This window comes from Panthera onca, chromosome B4 (assembly GCF_046562875.1).
Source record: "Panthera onca isolate mPanOnc1 chromosome B4, mPanOnc1 haplotype 2, whole genome shotgun sequence".
Classification (NCBI taxonomy): Eukaryota; Metazoa; Chordata; class Mammalia; order Carnivora; family Felidae; genus Panthera; species Panthera onca.
This window is the reverse complement of record NC_138345.1, coordinates 40,975,746-40,999,207: the sequence shown is the minus strand read 5'-3', so window position 1 is coordinate 40,999,207 and position 23,462 is coordinate 40,975,746. Positions and strand designations below refer to the sequence as shown.

Here is a 23,462-nt window from a genome sequence, read left to right as displayed (position 1 = left end):
GGTCCAGCTGTGTCAGACGAGGCGCGAGCTGCAGCCACACGGGGGAGAGAACAGGAAACGCCACCAGGCGCGCACTCACCCAGAGGCAGACCCGCCGGCAGGAGTCGCAGCGCCCTTAGCCTGTGCGCACACCCGACCTACAGCCTGTGCGCACACCCGACCTACCGGCCTCCTGCACTTGCTGCCTCTCAAGTATGTTTCGTGTTAAAGTCGTGACTCTTGGTGTGTTCCTTCATAGCTTCAGGGTAGGAACTGGTTACTAGAAAGATTAAGCCACGATTAGAAGCTTGGAACTTTCAGCCTTACCCACCCTTACTCTAGGGCGGGGCGGGGGAGGGTAGAGATAGAGTTAATAACCCATTCTGCTTACATGATGAAGCCTCCATAAAAATCTCTAAACTATGGGGTTCAGAGAGCTTCCAGGTTGGTGAATGCATCCATGGGCACCCCAAGCTCCCAAGGTCTGGACTCTTCCAGACCTTGCCCTAGGTACCTCTTTATCTGGTTGCTCACTTGTATCCTTTATAATATCCTTTGTAATAAACCTGTTACTAGTTAGTAAGGTATTTCCTTGAGTTCCATTAAGGTGTTATAGCAAATTATTGTAGTTCAAGGGGGGGGGTGTCTTGGGAGCCCCTGATTTGTGGACAAGTTGGACAGAAGTGTATGTAACCTACTAGCTCTGTGTAGTTAGTGTCAAAATTGAGTTAAATTGTAGGACATTAAGTCAGTATCTGCAGAGAATTGGAGAATTTCTTGGTGTGGAAAACCCATACATTTCACCAGTGTTGTGAGTAGAAACAGATCCTACTAACTGGTGTCAGACAAGTGGGATTTGCTAAAACAGCCACGGTTCACAGAAACTTACGGTTTGGGAAGAGAAAGTAAGAAAAGGCAGGGAATAAGGAAGCTTTGATTCCTGGACGGCCACTTAGTCCCTCATGGTCTGAAACTACAGCTGTGCTGAGATCAGTTATGATCCAGAAATGGTGCTGGATTTGATTCTCAAGGAGTTGGCTTATTAGATATGTAAAGAAATGCAAAATAATGAGAAGCATGCTAAATGTACAGTCCCCTGGTTATTATCTGTAAGAGCCAAAGTGAAAGTAAAAGAAAGTGGTGGGTCAGACCTTGATGGTGGATCACGAGCTTTAGCCACTAGTCCCAAAGTCTGAGCTTTAGCCTCTAGCCTCAAAGCAGCCTACAAGGGGAAAATTATGCTCTAAGGCCTCTGCTTACCACGAAGGTTGTCAAGATGGGGGGAAGACAAAATCAAGACACTACTGAAGCCAGAAGCATAGTGTGAAGGAGTTGTCTTATTTTGTAGATTGCTATCATTGGTTCCCTGAAGAACTTTTACTGAAATGGATTGTGAGAGTAATTAATTTGGGGGCTGTGTCCTTGGTTTTGAATGCTGCAGAGTCGAAGAGCATGTTTGGATTGATACAGGACTTACAGCTCATCCTTGAAAAATAGAAGGTGGAGATACATGATCCAGGAATCCACAAGAGATTATTCAAGAGGCAACAGCCAGCATGGTGGACTGGACAGAAACCACTGGAAGGCGTGTTTATCCTGAGAAGATGGACTACCCAAAGTCCCCTATAAATGCCAAGTGGAACACCCCAGATGAAGCAGCTATGTTTCATACACAAGCCATGTGGGATTGGCTTTGTGATGGCCAGGATGTTCACCTGCTGAATATGACATTACCTTTGATATATGGAAGTATGTCCTTGACACAGGAGCCAGGTGCACTGGGAATTCACAACCTGTTGGTGAAGTTTAACAGGAGCTAAGATTGGAGTAGGCGGATATGCAGGTGCGGTAATTGATGGAATTGAAAGTCAGGATGGAAATTGATGGTGGTTCCAAAATGCATGGCCAGTATCCTGTTTGAAAAGCTGCTGTGTTAAGGCTGTCAGATGGAAAGACTGGTAGAAGGTCGTCTCTCAATGGGTTGAACTGCGTGCTGTTGTCTAGCTGTGATGAAGTATTGAACATTGGTTAAAAACCCCTGTGTTTGGGTTTTTATGGACTCATGGGCAGTAGCCAACAGCCTGGCCATGTGGTCAAGGTAGCTGGGCAAGCAAAAACTGGACTATTAAGGGCTGCCTGAATAGGGTGAAGCCATGTGGAAATCACTCTGGGGATTTAAGGAACACATTAAAGCAGGGCATGTTGATGCCCATTGGACAAACTTCCTTCCAGATTTACAAGGTGATGGAAACCACCAGGTAGACCTTTTGGTGCACTCCCTTGAGGTGGCCACCTAGTTTTATGAAATGGGTGGACACGTGGGTGCTGAAGCAATACAGAGGTGGGCTGAATCTAGACATATTCCTCTCGCACTTTTTGAGGCACAAAATGCTAACAAGAGAGAGAAAGACTGCAGATGGCGCTGGGAAAGATGCCCCCGGGGAGGATGGCCCTGCACACAGCTGACATGCGGACTACATTGGACCAGTGCTGGTAGGTCCGGGGGACGATAAGTGGGTCCTAAGAGGAATAGACAGGCTGGACTGGGCTTTGCATTCTTGGTAGTAGACCCAAACACTTAAAATGCTATTAAAGGACTGGTACAGAAGACATTGTACCAATTTGGGCCACTGAGTAACATTTCTTCAGACCAAGGGATGCACGTTATAGCCCATAGTGTCCAACAGTAGGCAAAGAGATATCACATCAAATGAACAAATCATTGCATATCATCCTGAGAGTAACTCAGGCAGATGGTTGTGTAACTAAATCTTGATCAAATTCTTAGAAAGTTTCCCTGGTTATAACTGACAATATAATGGCGGAATGCACAAATACATATCACCCTTGTTTTTGTGGATAGAAAGCTAAATATGGATAGTTTTGTGGATAGATAAATATGTGGATAGAAAGCTAAGCAAAATAAGGAAAAACAATGAGCCTTGAAGGGATTAAAGTAACGGGCATCACCTGGTGGGTTCGAGTTCCCCTGGAGAATGGCCACACCCTGAGACAAGGAAGGCTGTGGGAGGTCTTGTGGCATAGTCAGACTAAGTTACATCTAGATGTGACTGCCTCTCATTTAACCCCAGTATAGGGAGACCCAACATTTTTGGGTAGAAAGTTTTGTGGTTGTTGTTTTTTAATGTTTGTTTATTTATTTATTTTTGAGAGAGTCAGAGAAAGAGTGCGTGCATGCTGGGGAGGGGAAGAGAGAGAGGGAGACGGAGAATCCCAAGCTGTTAGCGCAAAGCCCAACGCAGGGATCAAACACACCAACTGAGAGATCATGACCTGAGCTGAAACCGAGAGTTGGTCGCTCAACTGAATGAGCCATCCTGGCGCCCCAAGAAAATAAATGTTTTACAGATTGGAAAGGAAGAAATAAAACTATCTTTGTTTGACAATGACATAGTTGTCTGTATAAAAATCCCAAAGGAGCTACAAGAATATTCCTAGAATAAGTAAGTTTAGCAAGTTTGTAGGATACAAGGCCAGTATACAGAAGTCAATCATATTTCCATATATCAGCAATAGACAATTAGACTTTGAAATTAAAAAAATATGATTTATAATAGTCCTCCCCCCCAACACACACTTACGTACTTAAGTAAAAATATAATAAAGTACGGGCAGGATCTATCTACTGAAAACTACAGAACACTAATAAAATAAATCAACAAAGATGTAAATAAATGGAGAGATATACTGTGTACGTGGATTGGAAAATTCAATATTGTATGGATGTTACTTCTCCCCAGTTTGATTTATAGAGTCAATGCATCCTCAATCAAAATCACAGCAGGCCTCTTTTTTAAATTTTTAAATTTTTTTTTTTTTTAGAAATTGGCAATGGATTCTAAAATTTATACAGAAAAGAAAAGGAACTGAAAGGAACTAAAAAAAGAATGCTAGCTGGAGAAATTACACTACCCAATTTCAAGACTTATTAGGAAACTACGGTCATCAAGACAGTGCGGTATCAGCAAAAGGGTAGACACATAGGCCAGAGGTACCAACAGAGAGCTCAGAAATAAATCCACACAAATATCATCAACTGATTTTTGACAAAGGTACAAAGACAACTTAATGCAGAAAGAACAGTCTTTTCAACAAGTGGTGCGGGAGCAAGTGGACATTTGTATGTAAAAAAAAAATTACACACATACCACAACACATTACACCAAAAGTAATGGCTCATAAGCTTAAATTTAAATAGTGAAATGGCAAAATATCTAGAAGAAAACACAAGACAAACTCTGGGTGGACCTTGGGCTTGGTGATCAGATTTCAGATACTACATCAAAAATGCAATCCATGGGGACACCTGGCTGGCTCAGTCAGTGGAGTGTGCGAAGCTTGATCTTGGGGCTGTAGGTTTGAGCACCATGTTCGGTGTATAGATTACTTTAAAAAATGCAACCCATAAAAGTAAAAAAATTGACAAAGTGGACCATATCAGAATTGAAAAACTTTGCTCTGTGACAGATATGTTAAGAGAATAAACAGGCGAACCACAGGCTAGGAGAAAATATTTGCGGATCGCATATCTGATAACAGACTTGCATCCAGAATACATAAAGAATTCTTAAGGGTGATAAGAAAAACAACTGACCCAATTTAAAAATGGGCAAAAGATGTAAAAAGGCTCTTCAACAAATAAGATATATGGGTGGCAAGTAAGCATATGAAAAGATGGTCAACATTTGTCATAGAGAAACGCAGTTAGAATCACAATGAGGTGCCAGTGTTCACCTTCCAGAATTGCTAAAAATCACCACCACCACCACCCCATGGGATGGAACAACGGAACTCTCACTGCAGGAAGAAATACCAAAGGGTATACTATAGGCATGCGGAAGGGCGGTTTGACAGTTTCTAATCATGAGAAAACATCAGACAAACCCAAAGTGAAGGACATCCTGTAAAGTAACAGATTAGTACTCTTCAAAACTGACAAGGAAAAAATGAGGGAAGAAAACAAGGAAAGAAATGGTTTTTCAGAGAAGACTACAGGGTCATGACCACTAAATAGAATGTAGTAACTTGGATTGGATCCTGGACCAGTAAAAGGACATTAGGGAAAACCTAGTGCAATCTGAATGAAGTCTATAGCTTAATTAGTATTAACAATGTTAATTTCTTAGTTTTAATTAACAAATCATGAGTATGTAAGATATTAAAATAAAGGAAGCTGGGTGAAGGGATAACAAAACTCTCTGCAGTTACTATCTTTGCAACTTTTCTGTAGTTCTATAATTATTCCAAAGTAAATAATTTTATAAGAAAAGAAACCCCACGGTGAGAAATATACTCATTAAAGTGGCTGATTATCTTTTTTAAGTTTATGTATTGTGAGAGAGAGAAAGTGGGAGCAGGGGATGGGCAGAGAGAGAGGGGGGGCCAGAGGATCTGAAGTGGGGTCTGTCCTGACAGCACAGGGACTCAAATTCACGAACCGTGAGATCATGACCTGAGCCGAAGTCAGACGCTAAACCGACTGAGCCACCCAGATGTCCTAAAGTGGCTAATATAAAGGTGAATGACAATCCCAAGTTTGGGTAAATATGTGAAGCAACGGAACGCTCATGGATTGCAGGGGGGGATTGTAAATTGCATCATTTTAGAAATGTTTTAGCTGTATTAACTAAAACTATACATATTTCTACCTTATGATTTAGCAATTTTACGTCTAAGTATATACTGAAGAAAAATGAGTGTCTCTAAAAAGACATGTACAAGAATATTTGTAATAACTTTATTCACAATTGCTGAAAATTTGAAACAAGACAAGTCAAAAAGAACCAAGAGAATGGATAAATTTAGGTGTATTTATATAGTGGAATACTACAATGAGACAATTTAAAAAAGAAACCAAGCATCTGATGCTAGCAACAACAAGCATACATCTCAAAAACAGGATATTGATTAAAAGAAGTCAGACACAAAATGGTTAATATGACATGATTCCATTTATATGTAGTTCAAGCATAGGAAAGACTAATGGCTCGGGGTAAGTCATTAAATTAAATAGTGAATATCTCTGGAGATATCCTGTATCTCAAATGTATTGTATGTCTCCCAGAATAGTAACTGAGACCCAAGCAGTAAGGATTACTGAGGGGGGAGGGATGTGATGTCTTCTTCTAGGGTACTAAAAATGTTCTGGATTTTCTGGGATGGCAACATGAGTCTGTACATATGTAATAGTTCTTCAGGTTATACACTTAAGATCAGTACAGTCTATGTACTTTACCTTATGTATCTTATGACTTAATAAAATGTGAAATAAAAAAGAATAACAGGCACCTGGGTGGCTCAGGATCCTGGGTGGATCAGGATCCTGGGTGGATCATGCAGGTCATGATCTCACAGTCATGAGACTGAGACCTCTGTCGGGCTCTGCACTAGGGAGGGAGCCTGCTTAAGATTCTCCCTCTCCCTCTCTGCCCCTCCCCCGCTTGCTGGCACATGGCTGTCTTTCAAAATAAATAAACATAAAAAAAAAGGTAAAAAAAAATCTTTAAAAAATACGATAAAATTAAATTTAAGATTCAGTTCTTCCATTGCACTAATCCCATGTCAAGCATTCATTAGCCAGATGTGACTGGCACCTACCATATTGGACAACACAATTAATGATTTTTATCATTACAGAAGGTTCTGTTGGACAATGCTGATAGAGCTTTTATAAATGGACTAATCCAAAGGGAGGCTTTAGGCCTTGAGTGTAAAAATAATTGCCTTTTTGAGGTCTTATTGCTCTGGAATGGCTTCTGCGTGAATCACCCTATTTTACTGGACAAGCCCCTTTATCAAACAGGTGTTTTTTGGTTTAAAAAAAAATTTTTTTTTACATTTATTTTTGAGAGACAGAGAGAGAGCACAGCGAGGGACGGGCAGAGAGAGAAGGAGACACGGAATCAGAAGCAGGCTCCAGGCTCTGAGCTGTGAGCACAGAGCCGGACGTGAGGCTCAATCTCACAAACCATGAGATCATGACCTGAGCTGAAGTCGGACGCCCAACCAACTGAGCCACCCAGGTGCCCCTCAAACAGGTGTTTTGAAGGTCAGTTCATAAGTTGAGGATATCAGAGGTATGTTACTTGTACAAGTAAATCTTTTCATGATAAGCACATAAAAATGAACAGATGCCTAGAAAAAAGATCTAACATGAATGGCACGGCTCTGTGCTGAGCAGCAGCATGGGTGGGGGACGTGTTGACACTGGGGTGGGGGAAGGTGAAAGGTTGGCCATCCTAGATATTAAACTAAATTAACTCTAAGGTATAATTCCTTAAGGATGAACTGTTATGTCAGAAATATAAATATAATTATAAAGCAATGAAGAACATAAAATAGACTAATAGTACAGGCCCAGCTCATTTATGAGAATCTGAATAAAATATTAGCAAACAAGATCCCAAAGGTACATTAAAAGAAAACAACAAGATCAAGTGTGGGTTATTCCAGAAAAGTAAAGATAGTTTAGTATTAGGAAACTGACTTATGCAATTCATCAGATTGATAGATTTAAGGAGAAAAGTGGTGTAATCATCTCTGCAGAATTTTAAATGACATTTGTTTTCCTCTTGTAAAAATTCAATATCCATTGTTAATTTAAAACTTCAGTGAAATACGGATGGGTACTTCCTTAGCATAATAAAATAAACACATCTATTGTAACTTCTGCTGAAAGGGGACATTTTCATTAAAATCAGGATCAAGACAATGATGTTCATTAATGCCATTACTATTTAACACTGTTCTAAAGGTACTAGGCAATGTATTTAGACAAGATTAAAATGTATTAGAAGTATAAAAATTAGACAGCAGAGATTAATTTCATATTATTTATTATAGGTGATAGTGTAAGAGAATCAAATGAAAAACTATTATAGATGAGAAGAGAATTGAGTAGGTAGCTGGGTAAAAAAAAAAAAAAAAAAAACAAACTAAGAAAAGATCTCATTTCCATGACACACAGATAAAACACCTAGGAATGAACTTAACAAGAAATACTCAAGATCTATATTTTTAAAAAAATTGAACATTAAAACACTACTGAGGGATACAAAAGGAATCGATACACAGAAAGTTACCATGTTCGGGGCGCCTAGTTGGCTCAGTCGGTTGGGCATCTGACTGCAGCTCAGGTCATGATCTCATGGTTCGTGAGTTCCAGCTCCACATCAGGCTCTGGGCTGACAGCTCAGAGCCTGGAGCCTGCTTCAGATTCTGTGTCTCCCTCTCTCTCTGCCCCATCCCCACTCACACTCTGTCCCTCTCTGTCTCAAAAACAAATAAATGTTTAAAAAAAAAAAAAAGTTACCATGTTTTTGAAAGGAAGACTAGTACCAGGAAAATGTTAGTTCTGAGTAATCTAGAAGTTTGGTAAGGCTCAATACAAATACCAATAGAAGTTTTTTGGGGGAGGGTTACTAAATAAGCTGATCTTAAAGTTCATTTGGAAAAAGAAATAAGAAAATATAATCAGGAACATTCTAAAAAAGATTAAAAGGAGCTCTGATATATATTAAAATATAAAGCTAAAAAATGGAAAGACTGTGGAACTAGCAAATTAAAAAGATCAGAAGAGGAGACTTGAAAATCCAGAAGTAAACTCAAGTTCTTACACAAACCTGGTTTATGATAATGGTAGTGTTTCCAGTTAGTGAAGAAAAAAAAAATCATTGTTCAATAGGTGATTTGGGGGACAGCAAGATTACATTTGAAAATTGCCCAACAGAAAAATAGTAAGAGAGATGAACAGACAGTGGAAAGTAGTTTACAAATGACTCTAATGTAATGAAAATGTTCACTCACAATGAAATGAAAATTGTCAGTCACAATAAGAAATGCATATAAGAGGTGCCTGCGTGGCTCAATTGGTTAAGCATCGGACTCTTTTTAAAAAAATTTTTTTTTCAACGTTTATTTATTTTTGAGACAAAGAGAGACAGAGCATGAACAGGGGAGGGGCAGAGACAGAGGGAGACACAGAATCTGAAACAGGCTGCAGGCTCTGAGCGGTCAGCACAGAGCCCGACGCGGGGCTCGAACTCACGGGCTGTGAGATCATGACCTGAGCCGAAGTCCCGAAGTCAGATGCTTAACTGGCCAAGCCACCCAGGCGCCCCAGCATTGGACTCTTAATCTCAACTCTTGATCTCAGCCCAGCTCATGGTCTCACAGTTCATGAGTTTGAGCCCTGAGCTGGGCTCTGCCTTTGCTGGCAGCACGGAGCCTGCCTGGGATTCTGTCTCTCCTCTCTGCCCCTCCTCCTCTCTCTCTCTCTCTCTCTCTCTCTCTCTCACTCTCAAAATAAACTTTAAAAAAAGATGCAAACAAAAATTACACTGAGCTAACATTTTTCACCTTGATGACCTCAAATGTTTGATAACACACCAAAGTTGGTGTTTGCACATGGAAATGGACACTCTTAAAAATAGCTGATGTTCTGTCTCTATGGACGGCAATTTGGTAATATTTATCAAAATAAAATATATCTGCCTGTGATCCCCAATTTTTTTGACACCAAATTTTATTTCTAGCATTTTTTGAAAGCAATATTCCCACATGTGCAAAATGACATAGTTTACTATTGTAGAATTGTTCTTTTTTTTCATTTTTTTTTACATTTACTTATTTTTGAGAGAGAGAGAGAGAGAGAAAGACAGAGCTCAAGTGGGGGAGGGGCAGAGAGAGAAGGAGACACAGAATCTGAAGCAGGCTCCAGGCTCTGAGCTGTCAGCACAGAGCCTGACTCGGGGCTGGAACTCAGGAACCGTGAGATCACGACCTGAGTGGAAGTCGGATGCTTAACCTGCTTCCCAGGCACCCAGAATTGTTCTTAATAGTAAAGATTGGAAGTGAATTAAAAAGCCTCAAAGAAGTCTAGTTAAATGGAGCAGCCATATAATGGGATACTATGCAGATGCAGATATAAAAATTAAGGAGGAAGCTTTTTGATACTGATATGTAATTATGGCCAAGCTAATTTGATACATGAAAAAGGCTGGGGAAGGATATACAGAAAATGTGCTACCATTTGTGGAAAAAGGAGGAAGGGAATATATGTGTACATATTTGTAAATTACCTCTGGAAAAGCATCAGAAACAGTAACATTGTTTGCTTCCAGGGAGGGCAAGTTGGTGATTGAGGGTCAGGAGTGGAAGAGACATTTCACCATTTACTTTTTGATACTTTGTGAATTTTGAGCCATGTGAATAAATTACCTACCCCAAGAAAGGAAATAAATAAAGTTAAAATTAAAAAAGAAAAAGAAAACTTAACTTACTCTGGTTTACACAAAAAAGAATGCCTCATGAACCATGTTCTTTTCTTTTCTTCCAACACCTCCATCCTCAGAGGATTCGCTTTTTAACTCCATGACCTTTCCTTCATGACAGCAAGATGGCTGCCCCGAGCAAGATAGCAAGATAGCCATCATGTTCTCACACAAACATTCCCCAAACACGAAAGGAGGGACAAGGGAAGCCAAAAACTTATGATGTTTTTTGTCCTGGGAAGGAAGACTTCACTATACATGTCATTGGTCAGAAGTGGATCTCATGCCCATCCTAAACCTGGCAAAAGGTAATGGGCTTACTGGCTCTTGTGATTGGGGAAGGGGCCTCCCTTCCTAATATCATGGACTCTCTGCCCTAGTACAGAAATAAGGGTCTGTTTCTAGGAAAGGTATGGAAGTCTGTTGCGTATGTTGCAGAAAGAATTCATCACAGCTGTCAATGTGAACCACTCCATCTTTTGGAAAAAAAAAAAACTTAATTACCCAAGGACAACATAGATAAGCATGGGCAGTGCTATAGGGTGAATTATGTCCTCTGAAATGCATACGTTGAAGTCCTAGGCCCTAGTACCTGAGAATGTGACTGTATTTGGAGATTGTCTTTAAAGGCATAATTAAATTGGGGGCACCTGGGAGGCTCAGTTGGTTGAGCATCCGACTCTTGATTTCAGCTCAGGTCATGATCCCAGGATCAAGCTCTGTGTCGGGCTCTACACTGAGCTCAGTGTAGAGCGCAGAGCCTGCTTGGGATTCTTTCTCTCTCTGTTTCTCTCAAATTAAAAAAAAAAGAAAAAGAAAAGAAAGAGAGAGAGATAATTAAAGTGAAGTCATTAGGGTGGGCCCTAATCCAATCTGACTGGTGTCTCTATAAGAAGAGGAGATTAGGATGCAGACCATACAAAAGCCAGAACCATGTGAGGACTCAGGGAGAAGACAGCTATCCCGCTAGCCAAGGACAGAGACCTCAGAAGCAACCAGTCCTGCTGACGCCTTGATCTTGGACTTTTAGCCTCCAGAACTGTGAGAGAATAACGTCCTGTTCTTTAAGCCATCCAGTCTGCTGGGCTTTGTTATGGCAGCCCTAACAAATTAACACGGGCTGATATAGTCCTAAATTTGAATGGTGTCACCTAGGACTGGGCCTCAGCACCATTTCTTTAAAAGATGTTTCCTCCTTTTATTTTGTTGAAAACTGTATATATATATATATATATATATATATATATATATATATATTTTAAATCTAAATACCTTGAACGATTATTAAGGATTCATGTTGTCTGGCTCTGGCATACTGGCCGAGCGGGGCATTAACTCGTGAAGATATAGCTCATGATGACTTACTTGTCAAGAAAGGAATTTGGATCTAATGTTTTCATGGTCAACCTTAAATAACCCATCCACTCAGTCGGATCAGATGGTCCCTGTAGCCACACCATCTTGATGAGCCCCAGCAACAGTGTTCTCAACATCAGACCTAGACGGTGGCCTTTTATGGAAGGATCTGTCCGCTGGCAGCTGCTTTCCTCCCAATCGTTCAAGTTCAGGTTGTCTCTACCAGGCAGTGAGGTAGACAAATTCTGGGCCCAGACGTTTTCTAATAATAGAGCTTGAGGAGATTTAAAGTTCTATTTGAGAAAAATTAAATAAGGCAAAAGAGAATAAACAAGGAAAAATCATGAGTGTGCCTTGCGAGTGGAAGGAGGCTGGCCCAGATCTCTTCCCCAACAGAATGGGAAGAATATTTCACATTTTAGGGCTAATGTGCGTATCTTTCCCTTTGGCCTTGTGGAAAGAACACTCTTTCACTTTGCGTTGTGGCTGCGGGTAGGAGAGTTGGCTGAGATTGAATATGCCTGCAGAACACGAAGCAGGTCTGATTATTTGAGAAAACCAGCCCATTTTTAAACCCCTGTTCGGAGAAACTCTGTAGGGGTATGGTGTGTGAAGTTTTTACCCGAGAGGCCTCTACGGCCTAATGGGGTGCAAATCCAGCTTTGCCATTTGCAGCTGAATTAGGCAAGTCATTTACCCTGTCTGTGACTCAGTTTCCCCAATAGTTAAATGGGAATAGTAATACTATCTATCTCAGAGAGATGTTGTGAGGGTAACATATGTTAATATTATAAGGCATTTATTTACTTATTCATGTTTATTTATCTATTTTGGGAGAAAGAGAGAGATCCTTCGCGTGTGTTGGGGAGGGGCAGAGAGAGGGAGAGAGAATCCCAAGCAGGCTCCGCACTGACAGCAGACGTGGGACTTGATCTCATGAACCGTGAGATCATGACCTGAACTGACATTGAGGGTCAGACGCTTAACCAACTGAGCCACTCAGGCACCTCTATTGTAAAGCATTTAGAACACCATCTGGCACCTTGTCAGGGATGGCCGGCTAATACAGTTATCACCTGAATTACAGACACCAGCCTCTCATTGAAATACCTTTGTAGGATTATATTTTAATGTTTTGACCTTTGCCTTTGACATTGCCCCAATGCAATAGTGTTTCTATGTAAACCCCAAGAAAATGAGTGACCTAGGTCTCGATCTCCTCTTTATTTGCATGTGGTTACAATTTATAAATACACTTGCTGTTTTCCTCTCCCTCCAAAACTCTCCCTTCTACCTAGTAACTGTATCCAAACCCCCAGTTTTTAGTGACTCCCTTTCTAGGAGGAGAGGGGAGGGGTGGTCCTCCATGTAACTCCATCTTCTACAGGGTCTACTTCAGTCCATGTGAAGTGTGGGCTCTCAAAGGGCCTCTGAAGCTTGGGGATGAGCACCACGAATCTGCTGGAGGTCCTGCTGATGTCCTTGCAAGTGGCCATGTGGCTGTCCTCCTTCTGTGCCCTGCTTAGGGTGCAGAATGCCGTGGCGGGCAGCAGTTAGCATCGTTTGCCCTGTCCGTGCCCGAAGCCAGGCCAGTGCAGCCCCGGCGGGCAGGAGGGTCTGCAGTGAAGTCTCAGGCCTGCACAGGAGGCGGTGAGAGTCTTGTGGCACGTACATACCCAGCCAGTGCCCGGCCCTGCTCTCAGAGATGCGTCTCAGGCCCGGCCCCTCAGGGTCTGCCTCTCAGGGGCCCTATCCAGGCCCTCTGTCAGTCCTGTGTGGTAGGGCAGCCGCAGGGAGAAGATGCTCTTGCACCTCCCTTCTCCTGGCTTTTCCCAGACACCAAGAGGCATGGGGGACAAATTGGGTCCTTGGCCCTGTTAGAGGGCATGGCACCCCAGTGTCTCTGTTTCAGCCAGGTGCCAAGCTTTGCCATCCTCCTGGTAGGGTGTAGAGAGCCCGGGGGGGCCTGGGGCACCCTCTTCAGGGGTGGGGTATGGAGGTTCTGGGGGAGCAGGGGGGTCTCCAGGGCCCCGTGCTCCCCCCAGTACTGGCCCGTTGTAGATGTAGATGTTGCCAGTGACAGTCACAGACCCGCCGGTGACATGAATGCCGTTGGTACCTGTGGGAAGGGAAGCAGAGTGAGAGGGGCCGACGGCTAGCTGTTGGAGTCTCTGTTTTGCTCTGCTTCTGTCTGGCTCACTTTCTCCTCTTGCACACCATCCTCCCACCCCCCCCCTTCCATGCCCCCTCTTCTCCCTCCTGCCTGCCCCATGCTCACCATGGGCCACCTGGCCTTGCTCTGGGAGCTCAGCCTCCAGCTCCCTGGCCTGGCTTAGAGGACTCTGCTGCTGTAGCACCTCTTCCTCCAAGCCTGGGGTCGCTGGGAGCCTGGCCGAGGCCGGGGCCAAGTCTCCAGAGAAGGGCAGAAGTGGCTTTACCAGGTCAGGGAAATGTGGATTGACCCTTGGAGGTTCCCAACTTCCATCAGCAGTATTTGATTCCTCTCCCTGCAGGAGAGAGGCAGAGAACCAACCAATGACATGGGCCTCAGACTCCATCGTTCTTTAATTCCCACACCCCACCCCATGCTTAGGCAGCTCATTGTTCTCTCTTCCACTTCTTGCTCCCTGCCACAGGGCCTTTGCACTTGATGTCCCTCTTCCTGGGGCACTTTCCCCCAGATATTCTGATGGCTGGCTCCCTCATTTCTTCAGCTCTCTGCTCAAATATCTGTTTATCAGAGAGGCCCTCTCTGTCCACTCTAAGATAACATACCCCCATCCTTTGCCACTGTCATTCACTGTCCTACTACCACGCTTTATTTACCAATTATCACTACCTGATAAATGTTTGTCTAACTTTATTCTTGCTCCGCTGGCATGTAACTCCAGGAGGGTAGGTACTTTGTTTTGCCCACTGCTATATCCGTGGTGCCCAGAATGGTATCTGGCACATGGTATACGCAATCAGTTATTAGCTGAATGAACACTGAAGCCTGCACACTCTTATCCTGCCTACCCCACCTGTTCATGTATCCCCGTCTACCCCTCCTTGTGGCCTTCTCAGCCTCCCCCATTACCTCTGGACGCCTCTTGAGCAGGGATCCTGCAATGGAAAATTAAAAGGGTCTGGAGCCTCCGGTATGGCTTTCACCCTTCCCCCACACCACGATGTTGCTCCCCACCCTGGGGTCACAGAAGGAACACGCTATCTTTGCCCTTATCTCCAGCCTCAGAATGGGGGTGCTGGATGGAGATGATGTCCATGCTGAGGGCAGGCACTGGGAGTCTTAAGGGTGTGGAGGGACAGAAGGGTTAGCCCTGGGGAAGCTGACTGTTCCCTCCAAACCCCCTTCCCCATCAGGTGGGGACGGACAGCCGGCCAGGCCTGCGTCCCTGCCAGCATCCAGCTCCTTCCTACCCAGCTTCCTGCAGAGAGAGGGGTGGCTCTTCCAGGAGCAGGCCAGGACCGTGGTGAGGAACAGGAGAGAGGCCAGCGGCAGCAGGATGGCCAGCACCAGCACGGTTCCTGCCAGGACAGCAGACGGGACAGCCGTGACGACCCCAGGAAGGGTAGAAGGGGAGGGAAGCTAAGGAACAGCTTTCTGGTCCTCTGGACAACTCAGAGAAAAGGGGTGGCAGCAGCTTTTCCCTTCTAGACCCACTGCAGTTCCTAAAGGCAGAATTGGAGAAACTTCCCTTGGGTTACAGAGAAGGGGAACTAAGTTGGACTGGGGCAGGCCCTCCTGACTGCCGGGGGAAACTCAAGCGAGGGTGGAGATCTCTGGAGGGCATGGATGGTGGCCACCATGTAGAGACCAAGGATGGGGGCAGTCTTGTGGGTGAGGACAGGAGTGTGGGCACTTGGTTTTCCAGGGTTGGAAGTGGCGGTGGAAGGCAGTACAGGGAAGGTGGGACTTGGGTTTGTAAGCAGACTCGGGCCACAGGGTAGAGCCACATTTTTGTGGACGTGACCATCTTAGAGAGAGGCTGCTATAGGAGCTGAGATTGCCCCTCTGTCTCTGTGGGGGTGTTTACAGGGGTGGGGGAGTGGGGCTTGCAAAGTCTCCATCCCCTGGCTCAAGGCAGGCTCCAGGAGGGGAGGGAAGGGAGGCTGGGAGCTGGGATTCTCAGGTCTTGGTGTGTAGCAGTGGATAATTTCTGTCTTTCACAGAAGAGTCTAGAGCACCCATCAGTTGTACCTGGGGAAGGTCAGGAAGACTTGGACATTTGTATACTGGGAGCTGGCCCTTTCTGATCCACCTAAACCTAGGGCCTGAGGGAGCACAGAATGGGAGGTGTGGGAAAAAACTGGACCTGGCGTCTGAGATGTCTGTGTCCCGGCCCAGTTGGGTGACTTTTTAAGCCATTCTACCTCTTGGAGCATCAGTCTCCTCAAAGATACAATGAGGGGGGTTTGGTACCTACTGTCTAAATTTCCAGCCCTAGGGGCGCCTGGGTGGCTCAGTTGGTTAAGCGTCTGACTTTGGCTCAGGTCATGATCTCAGTCCGTGAGTTCAAGCCCCGCATCAGGCTCTGTGCTGACAGCTCAGAGCCTGGAGCCTGCTTCCGATTCTGTGTCTCCCTTTCTCTCTGCCCCTCCCTGGCTCGTGCGCTCTCTCTCTCTCTCTCTCTCTCTCTCTCTCTCAAAAATAAGTAAACATTAAAAAAATTTAAAAAAATAAAATAAAATTCCAGCTCTAAAGTGCCAGGTATATTTGATACATGGTTAAAAAGTACTAAGAGGACAAGGAAAAAGATGATATAGCTGAATGAAAAATCAAGTGACAAAATATTCAAATGACTCCACTTTTAGAAAACCAATTCTATATATAGACATCCATTGAAAAATGTCTGGCAGGATATATTAAAAAATGTTAAGAGTGGATATGCTAAGTGATGGTCCTGTGAGTGGTTTTTAGTTTTACTTCTCTGAATTTTCTTTTTTAAAAAAATTTTTAGTGTTTATTTATTTTTTGAGAGAGAGCACGTGTGCAAGTGGGGAGGAGCAGAGAGAGAGGGAGAGAGAAATCCCAAGCAGGGATGAGGGGCTCGAACTCACAAACTGTGAGATCATGGCTTGAGCCGAAGAGTCAGACGCTTAACTGACCGAGCCAGCCCAGTGCCCCTGTTTCTCTGAATTTTCTAATTTTCTATGGTGTGCGTGCATTATGGTACATGCTCTGGAGTAAGAAAGAACTGAGTACAGGTCTTTGTAATACCAAATACCAGTGAGTGATCTGGGCCAAGTCCCATAACCTCTCAGCCTCAGTTTCCTCCTGTCCTCAGTGAGGATAATAATAGAACTACCATTGACCCTTGAACAATGTGGGGGTTGGGGGCGCTGACCCCCGTGTAGTCGAAAATCCACGTCTAACTTTTGACTCCCCCCAAACCTTAACTACAAATAGTCTACTGTTGACCAGAAATCTTACCAATAACACAGTTTGATTCATGCATCTTTTATATGTTACGTATTATATACTGTGTTCTCGTGATAAAGTAAGCTAGACAAAAGAAAATGTTATTAAGGAACTCATAAGGAAGAGAAAATACATGTATAGTAATGTTCCGTATTGACTGAAAAAAAAAAGCCACATATAAGCGACCCGCTCAGTTGAAACCCATGTTGTTAAGGGTCAGCTGTACTTTACACGGTCATTAAAAAGATTACATGAGCTAGTGATTGTCAAGTGCTGGCAGAGTGCCTGATGCCCTAGCTCTCAATAAATGAAAGCCATAATTATAAATATTTGGTAATTTTTAAAAAGTTAATAAACTCTCTCCCTGCTAATCATGTTTACAGTTATTAGAAATACCCCTTAATCATCTGTTAGGCTAGGAAACCAGCAATGTCACAGAAAAGAAACAAACAAAACAGAGTCAAATGTGGGATGAACTCTCTAATAATGAAAGTGTGTAATCTAGTAAAGAGATTTTTGGTCTGGTAAGTGGGTTATATGATGGTGGCATGTCCAAGACGAGGACAGTAATGTCAGTTACAATTACATCTCAGGGTAGGAGTGTTCCTTGGCATAATAGTACATGTAACTTACAAGTTATGTGTATAATACATAACTTAAAAAGAATGTGTAGATCAAGCTTGCCTAGGGATACTCCAATTTTTCCTTAGGGAACTTTTCTGCTTGCCCCAATTCTGAGAGAAAAGGATTAATCTTTTCCCCATCTTTTTAGCTGGGAGAAATGAAGGCATTTTCCCAGATTCCCCCCATGTGCCCCTGGGCCCCAGACTCCTCACCTGGCATCTCAGGGGACTCGAGTGGATTTCTGCAGCTGGTGTCAGACTGGGCAGTGCCTGGAACTGCCTCTACCAGACCCTGTTCCTCACACCTGTGAAGGAAAGGGAAGCCCAATTCAAGCGGGCACAAGGCTGGAAGTGGAGGCTAGCCCATGCATGCGAGCATAAGGGTGGTCAGCAGCTGAGACTTCTGGGATGGTGGGAGTACGGGGTGGGGGTGCACTCACCTCGTGTGGGGCTGGCAGCGGGCCCTGGGGGAGGAGGTATTCTGGAAGTGCCCTGCCTTACAGGGAACACAGTTTCTCTTAGCCTCCCCGACTTCATCTGGCAAGAGAAAAGCAAGGCCAGCCAGGGTGAGTGGGCAAGGGGCGTCTCTCCACGCTGTGAGTTTCCTTTATTCCCACTGAATGGCCCTCCCTGCCCATAGCACCTTTCCTGATCTTCCTCTGGCCCGAGCCTCCCTGAGCTGAGAGAAGCCTCCTTCTGAGGCCCCAAATCTGTCCCCTGTCCCCGTTCCATTTCTCTGCAGACCCCTTCTGTGGGCCTTTAGCCCAGGGAGGGAGAGGAGGCTCTTTATGTCGAAGAGAACTACCTGGGGGCTCCCTACAGATGAAGTACACGCTCCTGGCCCCATTCAAGATCACTGGCACCCAGTCTCCTCCCCGCCTTCTGCCCACGGTGGCCTCTGACCTTTGAGCTCCACCTCGGTGCCAGGTGGGCAGTTGGAGAGTGGCTCGCAGTGCACACACTCGGTGTCCCAGTGCACGCAGAACATTCCGGGCTGGCAGCGGCACTGGGTTTTCTGTTTGCTGGTGCAAGGCACAGTCTCCTCGAAGCCCAGCACTGGTGGAGAGACAGACAGGGGAGCTCGGTGGAGGGGCTGCGCTCCAGGAGATCCCAGCCTCCCCGGGTACACGGCCACTCACTCTGGTCACAGGGGCGGCACATCTGGCAGAAGGAGAGATGGTTCCAGTGCTCGTTGTAGGAATTCTCGGGGCACATGGCACACACTGTGTTCTGGCCGCGGCTGCATTCCACTGAGACACGTGTGCCTAGGATGTGAGCGAAGCGATCCGGGTGTCAGGGGAGCGGGGCTCCCACCCTCACCTCTGCTGCCTGCCTGCCGTGTGACCCTGCCCTCTTGGGGGCCACGTCCGACGGATGGCCGGCTGCTTTCCTGATGCAGGAGAAATGCCTCTCCTTTCCAGGGGAGATGGTGTCTGTCTCCCCTCCGAGGCGGTAAAGGTGGGCTGGAGTGCCCTGTAACCCACCTCCCGTCCCAGGCGTCCTGTGGCCCTCGGGTCTCACCTGGGGGGCAGCGGGAGCAGCAGACCCGATGCTTGGGCTCGTAGTACTCCTTTTCCCGGTCCTGGCACGTTTGGTTCTCCGTGTGGTATGGGGGCGCCTTCAAGGGGAGATGGAGGTGGGGGGAGAATTGTCCAGGGGGCACCTGGGGAGGGCAGAGGGACTAGAGGGAGGGCTGCCCAGACCCCGCTTCCCCTCCGAGTCTGCCCTCACCCACCTGCGCCGGCCCCTCCCTCATCAGTGGGGCCTGGGATGCTGCCAGGAGACTGCAGAGGCCCAGGACGAGTGGCCCCCAGGCCAGGCCGCAGGGGGAGGCGGCCCACGGCAGGCGCATGGCGGCCAGTCGGCCAGTCGGCCAGATGGGTGGAGGCCTGGGGGGTAGGTGGGAGGCCTGCACGTCCCGGGCAGTGGTGGCAGCGACCTCCCCCCGGAGCCCAGGGTCTGGGACAAGGCTCGGGCTGACGTGCCCCTGGGGCCGAGCGCCCGGGCCTGGCCTGGCCTCCAGGGCTCCAAGAGCCGGGCTCAGGAAGTGGGAGTGGAGCAAGCCGGCCTCGGGGCGGGGACAGGGAGCGCTGGGAGCAGAGGCAGCTGTCGCAATCGGGGAAGAGGAACAGGCTTGGCCGCCCCGATGCAGGGCGGGAGGGGGCGGCCGGGAAAGCACGTGAGGGCAGCAGGGCCGGAACCGGGCCTCCTCCCTTCTTCGGAAGCCTGGCCGGGAGGAGAGGACCGCTAGGTGGGAATGGGCCACAGAGCCAGTGGACAGTGCCCAGATGGGCCTCCGAGAGCAGGGCAGAGCTGACTCGGAACAGAGGGAGAGCCGGAGCTGGGTCCAGCTGGGTGCCAGATCTCAAAGTGGAAGGGCCTGTGAACGGCAGACACGGAGAGTGCAGACACCCGCCGAGGCCCACGGCCAGCCAGCTGCAGCATCTGGGAACCAGAAGTCCCAGTTGGCATCCATCTGGACTCCTGGGGGTTCCTGCCTTGTTGTGTGACTTTTAAAGATAAGCTGCAGAGGAATAACAAGCCAGCCAGCCCTTCCGTCCCCTGATCCACCCCAGTGCACGCATTAGTGGGCACAGGTCACCCACAAGACACTGCAGAGAGTGCTGTGGCCTCTGCTCCCTTGTCCTTTGACGACGGAGGACCACGTAGACCAAATTCCCCATGAATAGGGGCGGCTGCACCGGAGCTGCGTAGCCACAGTCTTTAGTCCCAGTTTCCTCACCCAGGAAGGAGCCTCTGAATCCTTCTGAACTGGAGGAAGCTGAGACACCACCAGTCCAGCCGCTTTGCCTTAATCATGAGAAGATGGAGGCTGAGGGTGCCACATAGAGAGAGACCAGGATTCCGGGGGGCTTGGTCTAGTCCCTGCCCGCTTTCTTCCCACCATTTCCCGGCAACCCGTTAACAACAGCCCCTGCCATGCCCCCTTATGCCAGGCTCTCTGGTCTTCAAGTTGCTGTGCTCCTGGCGAATTCCCACCTGTCCTTGAGGCTCGCACGGGCTCTGGGATACACCCCCACCCCAGGCTGCACAGATCCCACGCAGACAGCGGTCTGGGCTTATTCTTTCCCGCCTCACCAGGCTGTGAGCTGTGCAATGGCCTAGACTGCATCTTTAGGACTGGGTCTCAGTGCTTGGCCGAGTCTGGCCCATACCAAGTACACGTTTATGGAATAAACGATGATGCCTTGTCCACATCACATAGCCAGTCTGCGGCAGGACTAGCCTAGACTCCAGAGTTCCCGATTTCTGGGTCCCAAGCTCATTCCTGCCTGAGTTTAGATATTTCACTCTCCTCTCCTGGTGCAGACCTCAGACCTGTACTCTGCAGGCAAATGTTTATATGGACGGTCCCAGGCAGCCCGGAAGGGGAAGAAATACCAGAGGAGCACACCCTGCTCAGGGCTGCCGCTCTTTCAAAGTCCAGGGAATTGGGGGCTGAGACTGGACTCACCACTGAGCTCTTCAATGCATACAGGTATGTGCATGCAGTGGCCTTAGATTCCTTTTCCTTTTTATTATGGAAATTAACACACCACACACACACACACACATACACACACACACACACGAGGAGAAAATAATACTGTGAACTCCAGCTTCAGCTCATGGCCAGTCCTATTTCTTCCATACAGCCCTCCTCCATTCTTCTGATCTCCTTTTAATTATTTTGAAGCAAATCCCAGACATATATCATTTCGTTTGAAAATATTATAGGATTTTATCGAAAAGAGAGATCTCTCTCTCTCTTTTTTATTATTGAGGTATAACTTATAAACAGTGAAATGCTTGAAGGACACTGATCTGATGGATACAGATCAATGAGTTTTCACTTTTGTAGGTTCTTGTGTATCTCCCCCAGAACATTTCCTGCACTTCAAAAGGCTCCTGCTTCACAGGTAAGCCCTATCTCAGATCTTTTTTAACCACAGCTGGCTGAACTGTATCCTTTCTGCTGCCAATCTCATGCTGTCACTTCAGCCTTCAAGGAGTCTCTGGGTCCTAAAGAAAGAGCCTTCAGATCTGGACTTTAATCCTGGTCCCAACACTTCCCCTCTCTGGGCCTCTTTTTTTTTTTTTTTTTTTTTTTTTTGTATTTGCCAGTCAACTGCTGGTTTGCTTACAGATCTGTCCTCCCCTCTTCCTCTGCTGTTTTGTATCACTGCTGGGAACTACATTTCCCAGACTCCTTTTTCCTCGGGCTTCTGGGTAGTTTCAGCCAATAGGAAGACAGGTGAGTGAAGGACAGGTAGGTGGGAGGAGGAAAGAAGCCAGGCTATTTCTCTGTCTCTCTTTGCTTTCGGACATCGGATATCACCTGTGTTTGCCTGTGTTTCTTCCTTCCCTCCTTTCATAATCCCATCTCCTGTCAGGCAGTCCCCACTATTTACTTCCTGCCAAATAACTCAGGAGGCCTCTGGGTCTATGATGCTTAATTACCCCGCTGTCCTTCCAGCCCTAGAGATGTAGCTGCTTCCTGCTTCGCTGTTTTCTGGGTTGCCTCGCTGTCCCCCGTTGGCTTCTCATCTCTTTCATCACCCGTGTACCAGTTTCTTGGGTTAACTTTCTTCCATTTGGAAGACTTAAGAGTGTTTGCTGTTTCTAAGCTGGACCACAATTGATAAGTCTTAGCAATAAATGGTTATTATGCCTACCCAACCTTCTCCAGGAGGGTGAAGGAAACTCACAGGGGGATCCATGAATTCTTTGTGGGCAGGGCGTTGTCTTGGTTTCTTTTTCTTTGTGTTCTTTGCCAGCTTCCTTGAAGCTCATTTCCATTGGGCAGCACCAGGGCTGGACTGAGTACCCCACAGATTCCCAGAATGTTTGGCCTTCTTCCGAGAGGACTGCTGAGAGACCTTCCTTCCCAGAGGTCTATGAAGAATCCAAAAAGGGTGCCTGGTGGGAATGGATTCTTCTGGATACTCTTTTCCACACAGTTCTTAGCCAACTGGTGCTCTCAGAAAGGGTCTGGTAAATACGGAGAGATGTGTCATGGGTGAGGGGGTCATCCTTCTCCGGAGACTTTGCATTTTCATTGGGGACCATCCCTTTAAATAAACCCAAAGAATTATCCAAATGTCAGTTGTGCTGAGGTGGAGAAATCCTGCCTTGACCCAAAGGAATAAACTTCTAATGGTGAACTTCTAAGCCTCCTGCCAGGTGACTTGTGTAGGAGTGGTATGGAGGAGTTTTCTGGTCATTCCCACCATATAAGCGCAGATAGAAAGCCTACTGTTTTCCACAGTGGGCAGCCCAGTGTTGAAAGGCTCATTAATTCCAAGTAGTAAGAATAAAGAGCTGCATTTAATTGAGTGACTCATTTTTTACCCTAGAAATGGAAAAAATGAAGGAAATTTAGGCAAATTAGTAGATGACAAATTAATGAGTTATCAGAGGAAATTAGGATGTTCAATGGAGATGCTTTCTCATAGCACATCACTCTCTGCCGAAGGTAAATCTTGAGTCTTAAGATGCTCATTCTGCCATCTTCTGCAGATTGGGTCAACAAATAGTGACCACTAGACAGTGGGACGACCAAGATGAATAAGCCTAGAGCTTGTTCTCAGAGAACTCATAGTATGATCTGTGTATACGCACATGCACACATGCACATACTAGGCTAGTAATCATATACAGTGGTAAGTGCGGCCATAGATTCTCAACAAGACTCTTTCTGGCAGTGTGGAAGAGAAAGTGATTATTTCCATCATCTGTTCCCCAGAGAGCAAGAGGCAGTAAGCCCCTTTGAACTCATGACCTTCATCC

The 23,462-nt window shown here is 46.1% G+C and overlaps 1 protein-coding gene across 1 annotated transcript; it reads right to left on the bottom strand.

Annotated features, from left to right (window-relative positions):
- Positions 1-12,832: 12,832 nt before the first annotated feature.
- On the bottom strand, positions 12,833-19,731 carry LTBR (lymphotoxin beta receptor). Its single transcript, XM_060658631.3, is given in 12 exon segments — positions 12,833-13,503; positions 13,505-13,527; positions 13,529-13,746; positions 13,906-14,134; positions 14,707-14,732; positions 15,048-15,155; positions 17,886-17,977; positions 18,113-18,209; positions 18,576-18,728; positions 18,812-18,937; positions 19,194-19,290; positions 19,408-19,731. Coding segments are annotated over 12 exon segments (1,413 nt in total). The 5' UTR covers positions 19,525-19,731; the 3' UTR covers positions 12,833-13,376.
- Positions 19,732-23,462: the final 3,731 nt, after the last annotated feature.